This window comes from Sceloporus occidentalis, unplaced genomic scaffold (genome assembly GCF_023333645.1).
Source record: "Sceloporus occidentalis isolate IW3139 unplaced genomic scaffold, rSceOcc1.0.p SCAF_20, whole genome shotgun sequence".
In the NCBI taxonomy this organism is placed as follows: domain Eukaryota; kingdom Metazoa; phylum Chordata; class Lepidosauria; order Squamata; family Phrynosomatidae; genus Sceloporus; species Sceloporus occidentalis.
In genome coordinates this window covers 10670240-10691683 of record NW_028317000.1, presented here as the reverse complement: position 1 = coordinate 10691683, position 21444 = coordinate 10670240, and the positions used below count along the sequence as shown (strand labels likewise).

General features: G+C 42.3%; 1 protein-coding gene across 4 annotated transcripts; it reads left to right on the top strand.

The window, feature by feature from the left end:
- The first annotated feature begins 1107 nt into the window (after window positions 1–1107).
- On the top strand, window positions 1108–21253 carry PPOX (protoporphyrinogen oxidase). Of its 4 annotated transcripts, none has more exons than XM_089483307.1 (13): window positions 1108–1281; window positions 4019–4177; window positions 5808–5942; window positions 7256–7371; window positions 7488–7620; window positions 8781–8925; window positions 9447–9637; window positions 11332–11392; window positions 12894–13012; window positions 15132–15245; window positions 16452–16601; window positions 17927–17969; window positions 19959–21253. In XM_089483307.1, the coding sequence occupies exons 2-13, from the start codon at window positions 4091–4093 to the stop codon at window positions 20090–20092; spliced, it is 1428 nt and encodes a 475-aa protein (XP_089339433.1). In that variant the 5' UTR covers window positions 1108–1281; window positions 4019–4090; the 3' UTR covers window positions 20093–21253. The 4 variants fall into 4 exon arrangements, with proteins under 4 accessions (XP_089339433.1, XP_089339432.1, XP_089339436.1 ...); XM_089483306.1 differs by having other exon boundaries at window positions 1108–1287; XM_089483310.1 differs by lacking the exon at window positions 1108–1281 and adding an exon at window positions 1807–2067.
- Window positions 21254–21444: the final 191 nt, after the last annotated feature.

Below are 21444 nucleotides of genomic sequence, written 5' to 3'. Positions count from 1 at the left end.
GGGCCCTCCTTGGGGTCTCTTCCAATTCTATGATTCTGAGTCATGCCAGACTAATCTGATCTCTTGATAAAATTACCATCTTTGTAGATGAAGGAAATGTGGTAGACATAGCACAGGGGTAGGCAACCTGCGGCCCGCGGGCCGGATGCGGCCCAGCAAGGCCTTGGGACCGGCCCCAGCCCAGTCCTGCCACCGATTGCCGCCGGGGCCTTTGGGGGGTGATTGTCTATAGAAGCCTCAGAAACATGCATTTATCTTAACATTTTTTTAAAAATCAGCAAATTTTTTCACGTGTCCTCCATTTTTTATTTTAAAAGTGCCCTCCATTTGAAAATTTTGTCCTACATTGTCCCGGTTTATTTATTTATTTAATTTTTTAAAAATTGTTTAATTATTTATTTTTTTGCTTCGGCCCCCCAGTTGTCTGAAGGACAGCTACCCGGCCCCCGGCTCAAAAGGGTTGCCTACCCCTGACATAGCATGAGCAACTGAAGCCATGTGTCCAAAGGAGGGCAACCAAAATGGTGAAGGGTCTGGAAACCATGAAGCCCTATGAGGAACGTCTTAGGGATCTGTGGATGTTTAGCCAGAAGAGAAGGTTAAGAGGGGATATGATAGCCCTGTTTAAATACTCAAAGGAATGTCATATTAAGTAGCTTGTTTCCTGCTGCTCCAGAGAATTGGATCCAGAGCCATGGATACAAACTATACTTCTATTGATGCTAGAATCACATTGGCCTTTTTAGCTGCTGCATCACAGTGTTGACTCATGTTTTACTCATGGCCTACTGGGACTCCTAGGTCCCTTTCACATGGAGCCCTGTTAAGCCAGGCATCTCCTCCTCTGATCAAATGGTCAAAGAGATCTTCTCAAAGCACTTTGGAAAGACTCAGAGAAAGAAAGAGTCACTCTGAGGTGAAGCCGTTATTTTTCAAAAGCCTGACTGGGCGGGGCTACGAAAGAGCCCCGCCCACCACCCCTCGCCTGTCTTGCCTGAGGGAGGCGTGGCCTAATGGCCGCTAAGCCCTTCCCTCTCCGCCTCGACTTTTGGTTGGAGGCATCTCGTCCAGCCCATGAGCCCTACGTCATCCTCTAAGGTAGCCAATGGCAGAAGAAGTGGGCGGAGTCAAAATGTCTGCGATGATGAGGTGTGAAGGCGGCAGGTGCAGAAGGGGAGGCGGCGCAGACCAAGAGGGAAGACGCTGGAATGAAGAGGCGCAGGCGCAGTGCGTGAAAGGAGAGCTGTCTGTGAGGTGAACTCTGGAGGGTATCCGCTTCAGGTGAAGGTGTGCTCGCGCGCATGCGCCTTCTCTCGCTAGACCACTGCAATGCAATAAGAGGGAAGAGATAGAGGAGGACGAAACCAAATAGCGGGGAGGGGGGCGTTCTATTAGGACCGTACCACATTGCACTCTTACAGTGTAGTTGTTCCACTGGAACTGCTATGGTTGCCTCCTTTGGAATCATGGGAATTGTAGTTTAGGGAGGGGCGTGTTGTTGTTGTTTCTGACTTGTGGCCACTCAGAGGGGAACCTATCCCAGGGTTTTCTTGGCCAGTGTCTTGAGAAAGGGTTTGCCATGGGGCTGCCCTCTCAGGCTGAGAGAGTGTGACTTGCCCAGGTTGTTGCTCTGGGCCTTCTGGTTCTTTCCAACCCTGTAAGGCAAACCTGGGGTTTTCTTGGCAAGTTCTTTCAGAGGAAGTTTGCCATGGCCTTCCCTTGAGGCTGAGAGAGTGTGACTTCTTGCCCAAGTTGTAGCTGTTGGATGCCTTCGGGTCCTTTTTTTCCTGACTGATGGCCACCCTGAGGTGAACCTGTCATGGGTTTTCTTGGAAAGGTTTGTTCAGAGGTGGTTTGCCATGCCCTTCCCTTGAGGCTGAGAGAGTGTGACTCGTCCAGTGGGTTTGCATAGCCAAGCCGGGATTCGAACCCTGAATATTTGAAGGGATGTCATATTGAGGAGGGAGCAAGCTTCTTTTCTGCTGCTCCAGAGAACAGGACCCAGAACAATGGATGCAAGCTCCAGGAAAAGAGATTCCACCTCAACATCAGGAGGAACTTCTGACAGTAAGGGCTGTTTGACTGTGGAAAACACTCCTTGGAGAGTGGTGGAGATTCCTTCCTTGGAGATCTTTAAACAGAGGCTGGATGGCCATCTGTCGGGGACGCTTTGATTGTGATTTCCTGCATGGCAGAACGAGGTTGGACTGGATGTTCCTTGGGTCCCTTCCAACCAGGTAATTAGAAGTCATGTCCACAAAGGAAGGCAAGGCACCACAGAATGTAAGGACGTTCAAGAAAAATAATGTAGTTCATTACAAAACAAAAGCTAAAAATACGAATATAAATCCATATCAAATAGCTTATGCACAGCTATGGTTGGCCCTCTACATTTGCATTTCTTACTTTTGCGGATTCAACTACATACTTGCAATTTTGATTGAGATGTTTTCTCTAGGAATCCGTAGGTCCTCCAGTGCAACTCTGTTAGAAATTGACTACAGAGTCACGCTGGAGGACCTAGTCCTAGACCAGTGATGGCGAACCTATGGCACGCGTGCCAGAGGTGGCACTCAGAGCCCTCTCTGTGGGCACACACGCTTAGCACAGAGTTTGTCAGAGTTTCTTACTAGAAAGCCAGAGGGACGTGGCACTTTACAATAAATAAGTGGGTTCTGAGTTGCAGTTTAGGCACTCGGTCTGTAAAAGGTTCACCATCACTGTCCTAGACATTCCTAGAGAGAGCATTTCTCTAGGCATTTGTAGGTCCTCCAGCATGATTCTATGGTCAACTTTGGGCAGATGTTAACCATAGAGTTGCTCTGGAGGACCTGGGGATTCCTAGAGAAGTGGTCTTTCCATTAAAAAGAAGTGCTTTTTATTTGCGGTTTTTCTACATTCGCCAGCGAATATGGAAGGGCCACTGTATATTACATATACTGGATTTTATCATGTACTCAACCATATTTTGTTTGTTAAAATGCCTTGTTGGGTTGCAAAATTCTTATAGAACCCTGAGCAAGACAAATGCTTAAAATGGCATTTCACTAACAACAAATCCTGGGCTGAATCTATATTGAAATTATTCCTTTCATGTCTCCATTGTGTTGAAATTAAGGGAAAAGACCTTCCATGTCTGCATTGTGTCCTCAAGCAGCCCATTGCTTAACATGTTTGCCGTCCTTTTCCTCTCTGAGAAACAATTGTGCCCCAAGTTCTGGGTGCAAGTCTTGTCTGCTCCTGGGAAAACAGAATTTTAGAAGGATCCATCCTATTCCCCTATTTACAGCAAGATTAGGCTGCCAAATAGACACATTTCTTTAATGGGAACAGCCAATGTGATATTATTCAGTGGGCTTCTTAGTCATGCTTAGAGATATGAAGGCTTAGGCTCAAACTGGAGGACACTTTGGACTTCCTCCTAGACAGAAGGTTGAAATGTGGGACATGTCCTGCAAAAGGAGGACATTGGTCACTCTGCTTCCAACTTACGATTCTATGAAGTGGTCCCTCCACATTCACTGGGGTTAGGGGCACAGGAGCCCCATGAAAGTGGGGGAAAACACACATAAACACTATTCTTTTTACCTAAGAGAATACCTTTTTAGGAAACTCTAGGTCCTCCAGTGCAACTGTATGGTCAATATCTGCCCAAAGTTGACCATAGAATCATTCTGGAGGACCTACAGAGGCCCAGAGAAGTGTTTTCTATAATTATCTCTAGATCCTCCGGAGGAACTGTGTGGTCAGTTTCCAGCAGAATTTCTCAGGAGGACTTAGGGATTCCTAGAGAGAACATATTGACCAAATCCACAAATAATCTAAACCGCAAAAGTAAAAACTGCAAATGCAGAGGGCTGACTGTATTATCCAGGGAATCAGGATTAAGGAAAGAATCTGCCATCTGCTGCATCACACTGTTGCATCATAAGGAGCGATCTGCCATCTAAACCAGATGTGAGATTTGCAGAAGGTGTTTACACATCATCATCATTATCGTTTTATGTTTGGTTTTTAGGGATACAGAACAGGTGGGTGACCAGTTTCCGAGTTCCTGTGTAGCTTCTCCCTTCCGTGCCCAAGATTTCTCATGCAACGGACCGTGGCTGTCCTTGGCGGTGGGGTGAGTGGTCTTGCTGCCTGCTACTACATCTCCAGAAACCCCCAGGCACCCAAGGTGAGTGTTTCCCCATCTGTGGATCACACTTGCTACAGAGTGTAAAAATGGAGCAAAGCCATGACTGCTATGGCCAGTTCAATATGACTGGTTCTGTGTGATTGTACAATTGCAACATGTCACAAAATCATAACAGCAGTGGGTTAGAAGCAGCATGGATTTCATAGAACCATAGAGTTGGAAGAGACCACAAGGGCCATCCAGTCTAACCCCATCCTGCCATACAGGAACTCACAATCAAAGCACTCCTGACAGATGACCATCTAGCCTCTGTTTAAAAACCTCCAGAGAAGGAGACTTCAGTACACTTCGAGGGAGTGCGATCCACTGTCGAACAGCTCTTACTGTCAGGAGGTTCCTCCTAATGTTGAGGTCGAATCTCTTTTCCTCTAGTTTGAATCCATTGTTCCGAGTCCTATTCTCTGGAGCAGCAGAAAACAAGCTAGCTCCCTCCTCAATATGACATCCCTTTAAACAAGGCTATCATATCACATCTTAACCGTCTCTTCTCCAGGCTAAACATCCCCAGCTCCTTAAGTCTCTTCTCATAGGGCATGGTTTCTAGACCCATCACCATTCCAAAACAGAGCAATATGAAGGGTCCAGCTCAAGCTGACTTTTTGCTTCTGAGAGCTAGGTATTCTTGAATATCTTCTCTGGTTAATTATTTGAAGTTTTTAGTTTCCATTGTTGTTGTTGTTATTTTGTTTCTTTTCCCCCCCAATTGGATTACAAAAGAAAGGAGAAGAAAAAGAAGCAAAAAGGGGAGTTAAAGGGTTAAAGGGGGGAATGGCAAAATACTTAGCATATGATTGTGGGCTGAGAAAATACATGAATGTGAGATGGCTGGAAGTCCCCCCCCCCCTTAACAAAAACACTTGGACTTGGATGTTTAATAAATTTTAAAAAGTAAATTCAATTTCTAATTACAGAAAATGTACTTTAATGTATCAAGAAAGACACTTTTATGCCTAGCCAAATTATATACAGTTTCCCCTCCTTTTTCACGGGGGATCCGTTCCGGACCCCCTCGCGAAACGGAGTTTCGCCTATCTTCGAGCCCCATTGGCTTGAATATAGGCACGGGTATGCAAGGGCGCGCACCCCATTCATTCTCTCTCCGTTCGTCCCTCGCACATAAGCGAGGGACGCAGATCCGAAGACTGTGAGAATGGAGGGAGGATTGTATAACACATTTTATGTTAAGTAACTAAGTGACATTCAGTCTGCAAAGAGAGTTAGTACTGCATTTTTTCAATTTTCTGAAACCTATTTTTTTCTTCAGGGAAATACAACACACTCTGTTTGTCCCATACTTCAACATTTCTGGCATGGGATAATATTGCTATGGTGCCCCTGCTCACTGACCATTTTAGTCCAAGGAGAGGGCTTTTTTACAATAGAAATTAACCTGGGAGTCAACTAAATATTGCAAACCTTTGGCTTCAGGGGGTTACTTTTATCTTTCAATTGATGGTGGTCCCATTATGATCTTATGACCAACACAACTCACCACCATTTAACTTGAGATAGAGGGAATTAAATAAATAATTATGCTGAAAGTCAACTGGCAAAAAGATCTGTCTGATTAGATCTTGTTGGATCACATTCACTCCTCTTCACCTTTCAGGTCATCCTCCTGGAAAGCAGCAGCCACTTAGGAGGCTGGATCAGTTCCACACGTATGCAAGATGGAGCTGTGTTTGAACATGGCCCTAGAGGGATTCGGCCTACTGGTGCTGTGGGAAAGAACACCCTTCTTATGGTATGTTGGGGATATGGAAGATCAGGCAAGGAATGGAGAGACAGGTCCAAAACACACTGGAGAAAGAATCCAGTTTGAAACCACTTTAACTGCCCTGGCTCAGTGCTAGGAAAGCCTGGGAACTATAATTTACTGTGGCACCAAAGCTCTCTGAAAGAGAAGGCTTAATGAATGTCTCACAAAACTACAATTTCTAGAATTCCCTAGCATTGAGCCAGGGCAGTTAAAGCAGTCTCAAACTGGAATTTTTTCTGCAGTGTGTTTTGGACCACATTTGGTCAGAACCACCCAGCTGTGATAACTGAGGCTCCATACGGATTGCCAAAATAAAGCTGCTTTGGGTCACTTTAAATTATGCATGTGTCTAAGAGTCCGGAAGCTGCGCCAAAGCTGCGCCCCAGTTCTTCATTTAAACAGCATACCCCCAAAGTAACCCGAAGCAGCTTTATTTTGGCCTGTCTGTATGGGGCTTGAGTTAGAGCATGGCAAAATGTGATTTGATTTGCTCTGACTTTGGCGGGATATAGACCGCCGCTTTGCGACGGTCTCCCGCCGGCCCCATTTGCTCCGCGAGGGAGTCGCAGTAGCCAAACCGCGCGGCTCCCGCGCGGAGCAAAAAAGAAGCGTCCAGTACGTAAACATGGCGGCCTCCATGTGGAAGGGGCGCCACCATGTTGTACGTATTCTATACGTACTAGGGTTAGGGGGGTGCGGAAGCACCGCCCCTTCCTAACCCTAGTATGTATAGAAGACGTACTATATGGCGGTTTGTATCCCGCCATAGTGACAAAAAAAAGATCCTCTATTCTGTAGCACTTCAGTAAAAGGCATTTTGAGTGTTCTGCTAATTGCGACTTGCTTTCATTCTTGCTTTCTCTGCTCCAACTGTAACTTTAACTGGGTTGTTGTGGGTGCTTAGTTCTAGGCCTGACAATCCACAATCCACTATCCACTGTTTCTTCTTTTCACTTTTGTTTTATTCTGCTGTTTAAATTATTCTACTTGTAGTTCTAAAATTCTGTAGGTTTCATCATTTCTGCATTGCTAGCAGGGATAAAGAAGGGTGACAGAAATTAAAATTACTGTTACTATAATAAATGGTAGAATTCAAAGATATAGCTGTGTTAGTCTATAGAATCAGTATGTAGAGATTTTTAAAATACCTTTGAGACTAACTGAAATAACTTCTTTATTTCAGTTAGTCTCAAAGGTGCTACAAAATCTCTCAACATACTGTAATAACTGGTTGATGTAAGTTAAAGACTACAGTCTGCAATTTGGTGAAACATTCTGGGATTGCAATTCATCCCCAGGTCTCTGAACTTGGACTTGAAGCGGAGGTTCTTCCTGTCCCTGGCAGCCACCCAGCATCCAAAAACCGCTACCTCTACGTTCAAGGGAACTTGCATAAACTCCCGTCAAGTATTGGGTATGTTACTTTCCCTGAAACCCTGGAGATGACTTTGGAATCTGAGGAAACTCTTCTTTGTACTCTTAACACTGATAATATCTTTTGTTTTCTTTTTGGGGTGGGTGGGTGTCCAGTGCCGTTTTCCAGACTGTGCCTCCTTTCACCCGTCCTCTGGTCTGGAGTGGTCTGAAAGAGCTAGTAACTTCTCGTGGCTCTGAACCAGATGAGACCATCCATGCTTTTGTGAGGCGTCGCTTTGGCCAGGAGGTACTTACATACTACTTCCTAACTGTCCTGTAGTTGCTTTTAAAAAGCATTGCCTCCTCCTGTCTTAAAGTGAAAATTGAAAATTCAGGCCTTGTTCCTCTGCCTTTTAGTAGCTGCCTGGTACTTTGCAGAAGATCTTCATTTCTGTGTGCCAGCCTGTAGTTAAAGGCAGGGCTAGATCAGGGAATAAATCTGGTAACATTTTTTCCTTAAGCAAGAAATCGCAATAATAGGAAGAGATAATTTCAGAAACTGTTCTCTTCTGTCTCAGTTATTCTCCCCAACACTTATTCCTGTACCATTGAGGGCAGTTTAGAATGTAGATATTTTGGTATACAGTGGGCCCTTGTTATACGCTGGGGTTTGGTCCCAAGATCCCCCATGTATAACAAAATCCATGGATGCTCAAGTCCCATTAAATATAATGGCATAGCAAAATGGTGTCCCTTATAAAAAAATGGAAAATCAAGGTTTGCTATTTGAAATTTATACTTTTTTTGAACATTTTCAAACTGTGTATGCTTGAATCCATGTATAAAAAGTCCGTGTATAAGAAGGGCCAACTGTATTAAGATCTTCTTCACAAGAACAGAAATATTTTGTCTGATTTTCTTTCTACTGAGTGACTGCTAATATCATAGAAGCAGGCAGGTGAGGATGAATCCCTCCTCTCCAAATACTTTAATTAATGTGAGGAAGCTAGAAGGCTGAGCAATTTATATTTTTCTGGCATTATTTTTCCAGAAGCTATGAAGCTGGAAAAGCAAGTCAAGGGTGGGACATGGTTGTCTGCCTTTATCAGCTCCCCACATTGGCCAGGAGAAGTGAAAGCACACTGCTCCGCCCTGTTATCTCACAGAACGCCTCTCCTCCTTGGTAGCAGTCAGGACAAACCATTTCAGGGGTTAAAAACATTCATGAAAAGGCAGGGCTATGGTCCATTGTAAAAGTGAAATGTCATGTGCTCGCCCTAGCATCATGGTTGGTTAATTGGGTGCCTGAGTTAAGCAAAGTTTTAGTTGTAGACTACAACTTCCAGTGTCTCCAGCCACCATGCTAGCTGGAGAAGCTGGGAGCGATAATCCAAAAAGTGACATTGCCCAACTCTCTTTGGAACTGCAATTTCATATGCTTGAATACTGTGTTCTTGATTTCCATAGCTAGCTGACATTGTGATTGACAGCCTCTGCCGTGGTGTGTTTGCTGGAGACTGCCGGACGTTGAGTATGCGCTCCTGCTTCCCGGCGCTGTTCCAGGCTGAGCGGACGCACCGTTCTGTCATCATGGGCATGGTTCTTGGTGGAGGTGAGGCTGGAAAGGAAAACAGGAGATAATAGTGAGATCCAACTCCCATCATTTTATCAAAGTGGTCAGGTCTTGTTTGGGCTCTAACCCTTAATTAAAAAAATTTGAAAGGAAAGTGGCAGTTGAGGGCCTTTCATCTGGTTCTTGGCCTAATGTCTAAAGAAGACTCATTTATGTTTCATATAGGCATGATGGAGCTGTTCCTGCTTTTTTTCCCCTCTAGATTCAGCCCTTGGCATATCTAGGTAGTTTAGAAAAAATCATGTTGAAAACCTAGTAAGGATCATTGCCAGTAAAGCTCAAGGATGATTTAGTATAATCTGTGAAGAGAAGATCTGAGAAAGCCTGACAAGAGCTAGCCAGTCTCTGTCAGCCAAGAGATACAAACTACTAGAGACTTACCTGCTACACAGAGAGAAAGGAATCCAATAGAGAAAAGATGTAATAGAATAATCTGCTATCAACTGTAGAAGAAGGAGAGAGGTTATTCAGCACTTCTATCTCAACTGTTTTCATGCTAGGAAAAAGCATCCCCTTGGAGTCTGCACTGATCCGCAGGGCCCAGGAGGGGCGCTGGAGCCAATGGTCCCTGCGTGGTGGAATGCAGTCCCTCCCTGAAGCTTTGGAGGATTTCTTGAAGCAGCGCGGGGTGGAGATCCACTGTGACAGCCCTGTCAAACAGCTGGAGAGATCAGCATCTGGCTCCTGGCGGGTAAGACAGCTGCAAGCAGTTGGCCTGCTGAGTAGGAATGATTGAATTGATAGTACTGAGGAAGGCTTTCTTGGAGTGCTGGAGTTGGGCTAGCATTGGTGAGGGCCAGGTTCAAACTGTACTCAACCATGAAGCTCACTTGGTCTAGCCTACCTCACAAAATTTTTGTGAAGCCATGTAAAATACAGTGGGGCCTTCCCTTATGCGGGGGATCCGTTCCAGACCTCCCCCCCTGCATAAGGGAAATACTGCATATGCTCGAGCTCCATTGAAAACAATGGAGCTCATGCACACAGCACACACACCACTACCTATTCCAGAGCACAGCTTCACTGTAAGTTGAAAGCCAATTATGGCACACCCATGTATGAGATGGGTGCACTGTACATTATTATTAATAATAAAAATCTATATTTTTGAGTTGCTCACAAAATGAATTTCCCAGGGGTCATACATTGTTTTAAAGCATTTCAATAATGGAAAAAAATATTGCAATATATGATTACAGCAGTGAGAATAATATATGTACAGAGATGGAAGGACACTGACAAAACAACAAAGAGGATTGGCTAATGAAGAGGATTGAATTTGCTGAAATTGATAAAGTGGCATTGTTGATCAAAGAAAAATCTTTGAATAGTTTTAAGAAAGATTGAGTTTTTTTTATTACATAATTGAAGTGACATTGGGGATATGAATCAGTTTTAGGTTTTGTAAAATAAACAGAATTGGAAATATTGTAGAGGCTAAAATATATTTTATATAAGGCAGTAGAGTAATAATGGTATATATCCACCTGTTTGGGGGGAGTCGGTGTATGCTTATTTTTCTGTTTTGGCCTGTTTATTATGGATATAGCTATATTATTATATAGCTATAAAATATATTTATGATTGTGTTCATGTTTATAAAAAATGATTTAAACAGCAATTAAATAATACAAAAAAAGCCAAGAAATCACTTGAAGGGAAGGTAATGTTTGCTATAAGTGTGGGAAGTTTGAGTCAATGCCCTGGAACTTTGATTTGCTTTTTTGAAAAGCTGAGGCCAAAAATCCCAGAAGTGAGGACACTTCAAAAAGAAGAAAAGAGGATTAATTATATGAATCTGGATCTGGGAGATGGAAATTTGTGTAAGGTTGAATGTCTTGTTTGAGCGAGCCAAGTGAACATTTAGTCTGTGCCCTCTTATAGAATTTGACTATTTCTGGTCTGTAATGCTTTAGGGTTCAGGTGGACAATGATAGGATTTAATGCTATCATATATTTCATTAATTAAGGCCTGTTACAGACTGCCAAAATAAAGCTGCTTCGGCTCTCTTTGGAGGTATGCTATTTAAATGATGCATGCATCTTAAGAATCCGGAAGCTGCACCAAAAGCTGCACTCTGGTGCTTAGGAATGGAGTGTGGCTTTGGTGCGACCTCTGGACTCTTAGGACCCATGCATCAATTAAATAGCATACCTCCAAAGAGACCCGAAGCAGCTTTATTTTGGCAGTCTGTAACAGGCCTAAGAGAGAAATAGTCATATGAACAGCCTGAAATGATACACAGGATGCTCTCCCTTCTATGAGAACTGTCCATAGTTGGGCTCAGCAGACCTTCACTGTGATCCGAGGGAGAAGTTAAGACCTCAGTCTCTCTTGTGCCTGAGAGGAGCATGGCTAGCACCAGTTATTCTTTTCTTTCTTAGATAATGCTGGAAGATGGCAGTGTGGAGGCAGATCATGTGATCAGTGCTTTGCCAGCCAAAGGTAAGAGGAGTCAGAAATTTCATTTGAGTAAAGGTATGGTTACACCACCACTTCTACCAGAGGGAGACTACCAGCCTTCTACCGAGAGTTAACTGGAATGATATGTTTACTTTTAGTTGTGGCGTCTAAAGACTACGAACCTGAATTCTTAGACCTCTGTACCAAGTTCCATACATGTATGAAGTCTCACCACAGAAAGCACATGGTCTGAGTTTAGGAGTATTCAGTCTATGATCCCAAAGTCCAGAATAAAATGGAATATTATGGAAAAGGGCATGGCAGGCAGGCTAGACTCTTGAGCAGGACTTGGAGCACTCCCCATATTGCAGTATTTTGTTTTTGTCCTATATGGTTATTATGAATGAAATTAGAGATGGCCTGGTGGGGGTTGTCAAGAACTGGGGTCATATATCCATATGTGGTGGCAATGTAAATATGTACAAAAATTGGGGGGAAAGTGATATTAGAAATAGAAAATATTATGAATATAAAAATAGATAGAAAACCAAATATAGTTTTGTTATCATAGAATCATAGAGTTGGAAGAGACTGCAAGGGCCATCCAGTCCAACCCCCTGCCATGCAGGAAATCCAAATCAAAGCATCCCCATTGACAGATGGCCATCCAGCCTCCGTTTGAAGACCTCCAATGAGGGGGCCTCCACTACACTCCGAGGAAGGAGTGTGTTCCACTGTCGAACAGCCCTAACTGTCAGGAAGTTCCTCCTAATGTTGAGGTGGAATCTCTTTTCCTCTAGCTTCCATCCGTTGTTCTGGGTCCTATTCTCTGGAGAGGCAGAAAAGAAGCTTGCTCCCTCCACAACATGACATCCCTTCAAATATTTAAACAGGGCTATCATATCACCCCTTAACCTTCTCTTCTCCAGGCTAAACATACCCAGCTCCCTAAGTCGTTCCTCATAGGGCATGGTTTCCAGACCCCCTTAATGGTGGGGAATGGGAAAAAGATGAAAAAGATTTGGTAACAAATTTGTTTACAGCAGTGAGATGAATCATAGCAAGATACTGGAAAACGAAAATAAATGTAGAATTGGAGGATTGGTATAAAGAAGTATGGAAATTGGCGATTAATGACAAATTAACATGTAAATTGAAAGTGAAAAAAGGACTGTGGAAAAGAAATGACTTTGATGAAATACGGAAAAATTTTATTGAAAAAACACTGAGAAAAGAAGATGGGAAATTACCTTCATGAGAGGAGCTGAAATTTTGGATGGAATATAAGGATGGGAATGGCTCTGGGGAAGGGGGGCACTGAGGTGGTATATTAAAGATATTTAGATATAATGTATTAGAATGTAAGAAAGTAAGAATTATATATATGTATGTATGTATATATATATGCATGTTATGTATGGTATAATTTTAAGAATATTAAATTAAAAAAGGGAAAAAAAGAGATGGCCTGGTGGGAATGATTGTGCAGGCCCTAAAATATCCCTCAAGGATTCATCAGCCTCATCTGCATTTCTGCTTTCAGGGCTTGCTGTGTTACTTCCCACCTGGGCTGAGCCACTTGCGCGTGAGCTGCTAAACATCCAAGCTGTTTCTGTAGCAGTAGTCAACCTGCAGTATGAAAATGTGGTGCTCCCTGTTACGGTAAGAAACTGCCCTAAGGCTTTCTGCTCCAGCAGAGATGATTCTGAGTCCACAAATAAAACATTCCCCTGTTCTGCTCCAAACACAAGGTAGCCAGCAATAGGCAAGAAGTAATAAAAGGTGAAGGAGAAAAAGCATGGTGTTTCTGCCAATTTCGTTGTGCTTCAAAAGGGTAGGAGGCCTGATATGTTGGGTTTCTGTCTGTTGCTCAGTTGCTAAAGGCATTAGAGCTTTGCCATGGAAAAGACAATTGCTGCTTTAATGGGATCTCTGGACTGGTTGACCCCCAGATAGACAGACAGGGGCTTGAGACAGGATTTTATCCAGTGTAGTTCCAGCCTTTTGGAATTGGCTAACATGCTGTTTTTATTTTTCAGTACATTTTAAAAATTAAAATTTCTTTGATATTCTTTAAAACAGAGTTACAAATAAAGAATTAGAATGGCTTTTGTCAGTTAAGGCCCACTTGTTCTGTCATCTCCAAGGTTAAGGATCTGAAACTAATGTGTGCTTTTTAGTTTCAGAGGAAGGCTTTTTTAAAATAATGTTTTAATAATGCTGTATGTCACCCTGGTCCTGCATAAGCAGAAAAGTAGGATATAAATAAAATAATAAAAGATAACATTACAAAAATGATAAAATAAAATATATACTCATTCCTCCACATTTGCGGATTTGACTTTTGCAGATTTGATTATTCATGGATGTTATTAATATGTTCTCTCTAAGAATATCTAGGTCCTCCAGTGCGACTCTGTGGTCAACTTGAACCAAAAGTCACACTGAGGGACCTAGAGATTCCTAGAAAGAACACTCCACTAAGCATTTAGAGCTCTTCTGGCGCAACTCTATGGTCAACGTTAACCAAAAGTCACACTGAAGGACCTAGAGATTCCTAGAGAGAACACTCCACTAGGCATTTTGTAACACAATTCTGTGGTCGGTGTCTGGCAAATGTTGAGCACAAAGTTGCCCTGGAGGACCCAAAGATTCCTAGAGTGGTGTTCTCCTAGGTAAAAACATAATGTTTTTGTTATTTGTGTTTTTGTCACATTCACCGGGTTCCTGTGCCCCTGACCCCAGTGAATGTGGTGGGATAAGTGTAAATAAAATTAATATAATATAATATAATTATAAAAAAATTATATCTGGCTGAGAGGGGTTAATGTACGCAGCATGGAGGAGGATAGAAGAGATCTTAGTTTAGAACATTGGTGAGAAAAGAGAGGTTTAAAAGAAGCAGCTGATATCAAAAAACAAAGCTCCTGATTAAATTGTTGGGCTGCTTTCACTCTCAGGCTTACCTTGCAAACAAGGCTCATGGGAGTTGCAGTCCATTATCTGGAGGGTTTCCCAATCTGTCTTTTCTACCAGGTTTTGAAAACTTGGAGAGTTACTTTTAAAACTAATTAGTCACAGTTACAGTATATAGCTGAAAGGTTTTAGAAGTAGTTATTCTCATTTCTTAAAACTAACTTTTAAAAAATTCCTCATAAGTTTCTCTTTTAAAAATATCTGAATACTGACAATGGCTGGCTGACAATAAAAAACAGACTCTGCTTCTGTCCACCTTAACCTTCTCATGATAGAGCATGAAGCAGAAGTATGAGCCAGCACTTCGACCTTCTCCACCATTTAGTGATGCCATACCCCTGGAATTAGAACAATAACCAAAAAGAGCTACCCAGCAAAAGGTATCCGCCACCCCTCATAATATAGCTTAGTGTCACCTTAATTATTGCAAACAAGCATTTTGCTGGTGTGTACCTTCTTGTCATAACTGACTTGTGGTGACCCGAAGGGAAACCGGTCGCAGAGGTTTTTTTGGCAAGATTTGTTCAGGAAGGGTTTGCTTTTGCCTTTCTCTGAGGCTCCAAGAGTGTGACTTGCCCAAGTGGTTTTCAATGGCTGAGTAGGGATTCGAAATCTGATCAGAGTCATAGTCCAACGCTCAAATCATTACAGCATGTTGGCTCTCTCAAACTAGCATTACCAGTAAGGAATTATTTCTTACTATTGTTTTCAAGGCATGGCTAGTTCTTCCAGAACCTTTACAGCTAAACAGGTATGAACACCACCAACTGAGTCTGTTGTGTACTTTTGATTTCCTTTGTTCTAGGGTTTCGGGCACCTGGTACCATCTTTTGAGGACAACTCTGTACTTGGCATTGTTTATGACTCAGTTGCGTTTCCTGAACAGGACGGATCCAGTGGGTCTGCTGTTCGCCTGACAGTAAGAACTGGTTTCTGGGAAGGGAAAGGGCTATATTCTTTGGTGTTCACCTAGCCACCTCTTGTAGGATTTTGAAGTAAATATAAGCCCCATGGGCACATTTGGAATTTCCAAAGATACCTAAATATTGGGGAGCAGGGTGGCCAAGCACTAAGCAAGATGGCTGGTTAATTGCTTTGTTCTTCATCTACCTGTATGTAAAAGATAAAATCAGCTATTAAAACATTGGTAAGCATAGGGGGAAAATATTGCTAGTGATTAGAATGGGGCAGGCAACAGAATCCACTCAGGACTGAGATAAAAACCTATTTTTCATCAAAACAAAACAGAACATGGAATCTATGCAAATAGTTGAGGAAGAAGAACTTATTAAGATGGCATTCAAACACCTGAACCTTCAAAAGCTGGTAAAGATAGCAACTGTTTAGAAGACTATGGTCCAAAACACACTGCAGAAATAATCCCGTTTGAGACTGCTTTAACTGCCCTGGCTCAGTGATAGGGAACCCTGGGAATTGTAGTTTATTGTGGCACCAGAGCTCTCTAACAGAGAAAGCTAAATGTCTCACAAAACTACAGTGCCCAGAATTCGCTAGCATTGAGCCAGGGCAGTTAAAGCGATCTCAAACTAGATTATTTCTGCAGTGTGCTTAGGATCTGTCAAAAATAATTATTTAGAAGTTCAAAGCCGATCTTAACTTGAAAGTGATATAACAGATGAACTAAAACCTCTGGATGATAAATTAATGGCTTCATTTGAGAAAATAGGAGTTGAGGTTACAAACAAGGCATTGAATCTGAGCATAGCTCAAGAGAGAAAGATTATCGAACTGTATGAGCTGACTGTGTATAAATTCCAAAAAGCACACCTTGATTTTGTGAATGTATGTATGTAAGGGACACCTTTTCGCTATGCCATTGTATGGATTTTAGTATCCACAGAAAATACCAAGCGCCCACTGGTTTTTTTTTAACATATTTTAAAGCTGGTTTATGGAGGAGTTTATCTTAGACTGTATTCTTAGAAATACAGTCCAAATAAATAACTTTTCCAAGCTCTGGGAAAAACCCTCTTGCATGCCCCCCCCCCCCACTGCCTGAAATGTTGAAGAGAGATTCTGCCAATTGAAGCAAACAGTACTGGACAAGTTGGACCAATTGTCCGATCTGATATACATCTACTTCATGTGTTCCTTTGCTTTACAGGTGATGCTGGGTGGCGCATGGTTCATGCCAGGTCTTGGTGACCCTGACACAGTTTCCCACACTGTGTTGCTGAGGCGTGCTGAAACGGCTGTCAAAAAACAACTTGGGATATCTGCAGAGCCCTCTAGGGCCATTGTCAAGGTGCAGAAGGTACATATTATGAAGCTACAAGATAGTGATCTATTTTTGCTTTGCAAGCTGTTTTACAACTCCTGGCCCAGACTCTCAGTCCCTATTGTTGTTTTGTGCCTTCAAGTTGTTTCTGACTTACGACAGCCTTAAGGTGGTTCACAGGCTGTTCTGCGTCTGAGAGTGTGTGACTCACCCAAGGTCACACAGTAGGTTTCTGTGGCTGACCAGGGGTTCGAACCCTGGTCTCCAGTCATAGTCTAACGTTCAAACCATTACACCACACTAGCTGTCTCGATCCCTGTCAAGTTAAAAGCAAATGGATAGACCAAGAACCATAGTGGTTTGAGTGTTGCTGTAGTGCAGTGGTCCCCAAACTGTGCTCTTTAAGGATTTTGAATTTCAGCTCCCAGCATCCCAGATCATTGGCCAACATGGCTAAGGTTTCTGGGAGCTGAAGTCTGAAATCTCTTGAAGGTCATAGTTTTGGGACCACTGCTCTAGTGCTTTGGGAGACCTGGACAGCTATAGAAACCCACTGGGTGACTTTGGGCAAATCACACTCTCTTAGCTTAAGCGGAAAACAATGGCAAACCTCCTCTAAATCAATATTGCCAAGAAAACCCTAGGATACAATTACCATCTGTTGGAGTTGACTTGAAGGCACATAACAACAACAGACTGTGTGCTAGGATGACTGAGCATGTATGAATAGCAAAACAGAAACAAAATAAGACTAGATTGCTGTGGGGTGTCTCTCTGTCTCCAAAATTTGGTCTCATTTTGGTACCATGCTAAAATTTGGCTTTTTATAAAAGTCTTTGGGGCCTAATGACTAATCGTTGTAACTGCAGTTTTTAACTTTATGCCCCGTTGGATGTGCCTTTAGAATGTTTAAATGATTTCTATTGTTCTTCATTTTTATTGCCTTAAATTTTAATTTGGTTATTGTAAGCTGATCAGAGATCTTGAGATCTCAGGATAGAAATATAATCGATAAAATGCAGTGGGCCTGCCATATCCATGGGGATTTGGCTCCTGGACCCAGCATGGATACAAAAAAAAAATTGCACATGTTCAAGTTCTATATAATGAAATGGCAGTCATATGAATGTGGATGCTTCAGTGTGTCTGCGTTCATGTCACCACCATTTACTAATATGGGATGATTGAGCCACAGTCAGATCTGGAGCCTGTGGATCAAGAAGGCCTACTGTAAGTAAATTAATTCAGTAAAATAGAGGAGTTCCAGATTTTGCCACTTGTCTTTTTAACTACATTTTCTAGGAACCTCTGCAGTTGGGGTAAAGACTTTGCCAATCCTTTGACCCTTTATATTTTTGCAGGCTTGCATCCCACAGTACGTACTTGGCCACTGGAAACACATAGGTAGGTTTTTGCTAGTCCTCCTTTTACAATAAAGTATTTGGAAAGATGGAGACTACTTGTATCACAAACATAGAGCAACTGAAACAGACATGGTTCTCTATCCCTGTCTCTTAGATTTAGGCATAGAGGGTCCTTGCCAGTTGTCAATTAATCTGGATTCCGTCTATGGTCACCATTGTCACCTCCTAGTCATCTGAGTGCCCAATTCATAATGATGGTTCAATCAGAAAAGACAAGTTAACATCAACTTTATACTTAAGCATTCTAAATACTGGAATCCCAGGATACTGTTATGGGATATTTATTATATGTAAATATATAGATATACAATCATATATTTCCCTTCATGGAGAATCACAGACAAGTCAATCTCAGGGAGTTTAAGCTTCATTACATTACATTGTATGAAAAGTATCAAATATTCACTATATAGCATCATATGACTATTAAGATGTGAACCTGAATAAGGACTTTCATAGGGGTTACTTTGATCTCTTTAATAAGGCTTTATTGTAGTAATCAAATGTGGGAATATGACCCTTCTAAACTATTTAATTTAATAATTTATTAAGCAGAATCATCAGATTATTTTATATTTTCTATATTTCATTAAAAAGATCCAACCAAATGCCTCTAGAAGTTCCACAAACAGGGAATGACTGCAGTCATATTTTTCCCCATTTCTGTTCCCTAGTGGGTGAAAATTACAAGGTAGATTGTCCCTGGTCATGAGGCATCTATCAAGCTATCATTTCTCCTCCTGTTAACATTCTGGTTTATTTTTATAAGGCCATCACTGAATCATAGAAGGTAGAACTGCAGAGTCATAGAGTTGGAAGAGATCCCAAGGGCCATCCAGTCCAACCCCATTCTGCCATGCAGGAACTCTCAGTCAAAGCATCCCCGACAGATGGCCACCCAGCCTCTGTTTGAAGACCTCCAAAACAGGAGACTTCAGTACACTCCTGAGGAAGTGTGTTCCACTGTCAAACAGTTCTTACAGAAAGAAAGTTCCTACTAATGTTAAGGTGGAATGTCTTTTCATAGAGCTTGTATCCATTGTTCCATTTTCTAGTCTTTGGAGCAGCAGAAAACAAGCTTGCTCCATCCGCAATGTGAGACCCCTTCAAATACTTAAACAGGGCTATCATATCACCTCTGAATTGTCTCTTTTCCAGGCTAAACATACCCAGCTTCCTAAGTCTCTCCTCGTAGAACATGGTTTCTAGACCACCATTTTTTATTACTTCCCTTGATCTAAACACTTTACATCTATTGATGTAGCCTAAAATAGCATTGGCCTTTTTAGCTGCCACATCACACTGTTGACTCATGTTCAACTTGTGGTCTACTTGGACTCCTAGGCCTGTTACAGACAGCCAAAATAAAGCTGCTTCGAGTCACTTTGGAGGTATGGTATTTCAATGATACATGCGTCCTAAGAGTCCAAAGGCCGCACCAAAGCCACGCTCCAGTCCTAAGGACTGGAGTGCAGCTTTGGTGAAGCTTCCAGACTTTTAGGACTCATGCATCATTGAAATACCATACCTCCAAAGTGACTCGAAGCAGCTTTATTTTGGCTGTCTGTAACAGGCCCTAGATCCCTTTCACACATAGTCTCCTTAAGCCAGGTGTCCCCCATTCTGTATCTACGCATTTCATTACCTAAGCGCATTATCTTGCATTTCTCCCTGTTGAAGTTCATTTTGTTAATTTTGGCCCAGCTTTCTAATCTATTCATGTCATTTTGAATTTTGATCCTGTCCTTTGGGGTGTTAGCTACTCCTAATTTGGTGTCATCTGCAAATTGGATCAGCATGCCTTCTATTCCTTGAGCAGTGACAGTAAATTACAGTGGAGAAAAGTTGGACAACAGCTTCCAGAACCCCGAGGCAGCATGGCCAGTGATCTCATAAGCTGCCATAAATCATGAGTTTCAGTGTTGACCCTCAGAACTAGATTAACTGGTGTCTTTTCCTTTCTCTGTAGAGAATATAGCTACTTATCTGGTGCAGCAGAAACTACCTCTGAGCCTGATAGGAGCTTCCTATGAAGGTGTCTCGGTCAATGACTGTATCGCCAGTGCTAAGACTGCGGTGGGCAAGCTTCTCGGCCAATGTTGAGCTTGAAAGAGAGAGATCCTCCTTGGATTTCTTGTGCCAAATAGTTCCTCTTCTTTGCCTGAAGGTGACTGGAATCCTGGCTTGCTGACTTTGCAGAAAGCTGAGACAGTAAGATATTAGTTTATTTCTGAAGTGTGGTTTTTAAAAGTTGAAGAGGTACTTTTGGAGTCCCTACTTGGAGCAGAGATATCTTTTGCCCCTTTCTCTTGCTTATGGTGTAAGTTTTTGGGGAGAGGAGAACAAAATAAATCAGGCTCCTGAATACATATTGTGGAGCTTTCTCAGCTGGCAAGAGAACCTCACCTAGATGGGGCTTTCCTAAGAATGGCAGGCTGGGCTTGTCTTACTGGCAAAAAGGCAGCATTAGGAGAGAACAGCCTCAACTTGTGGCCTCCCTCCTCCGTACCCATTGCAGCGGCATTTAAGAAGTTACCTGGTGGAGGCTATACAAGAAAGCAGAGGTTGGCTATAAGAAAAAATCCAAAATCTGTATTGTGGTGTTGCCTTTTTATTAGAGCACCAAAAAAATGTGTGCCGGCTTTTGAAATCTTCAGATTCTTCATCAGGTGGGATATCTGAAAAAGGTGTCTGGGACGAGGGGGAAACATGATCTTACAGTCCTGTTGTTGTATTTCATGTATTTATATTCAAGGAGACACTGAAACAGGATTTGCTGTGTGTTAGGGTGCCAGACTGAAAACTGGTCAGGGCTCCTGTGGATTAAATGGCTGGGTAGAAGAGGTAATTTCAGTTGTTGTTGCTTGTCACACAATTATTATTATTATTAACTTTTATTTATAAAGCGCTGTAAATTTACACAACCAGATAACAAGCAAAACCTGCCCAAATTTCCTTTTCTACCCTTTTTTAAAATGTACAGAAGTCCTCTCCAGTTATCAGTCCGGCCATCCTGGGATGTATCTACACTGCAGAATTAAAACAGTTTGACACCACTTTAACTGCCATAACTCTATCCTAGGAGAATACTGCGATTTCCTTTTTACTACGCCGTTATATTTATTGGGACTTGATTTTGGTATTCTGGGGTGTGTGTGTGTGTCCTGGGACCAAATCCCAGTGGATACCAAGGGCCCATTATGTATGATTCTCCATTTTTAAAATACAAAGCTCTATAATAAACTTGGCGCTTATTTAGTGGAACTTGTGTCTCTGTTTTGGCTGAAGATCTCAGGAGGAATTGCATTACTATACTCATCTGGATCAGGTGTTATATTATCTGTGAGATGCCCCTTTCATATTAATGAAGTTCATTGGTGTATTACAGTCTATTAAAAATCCACCACAATGTGGGTTGGGTAGGTGGCATCCACTTATACTCTCATGAAGCTGTG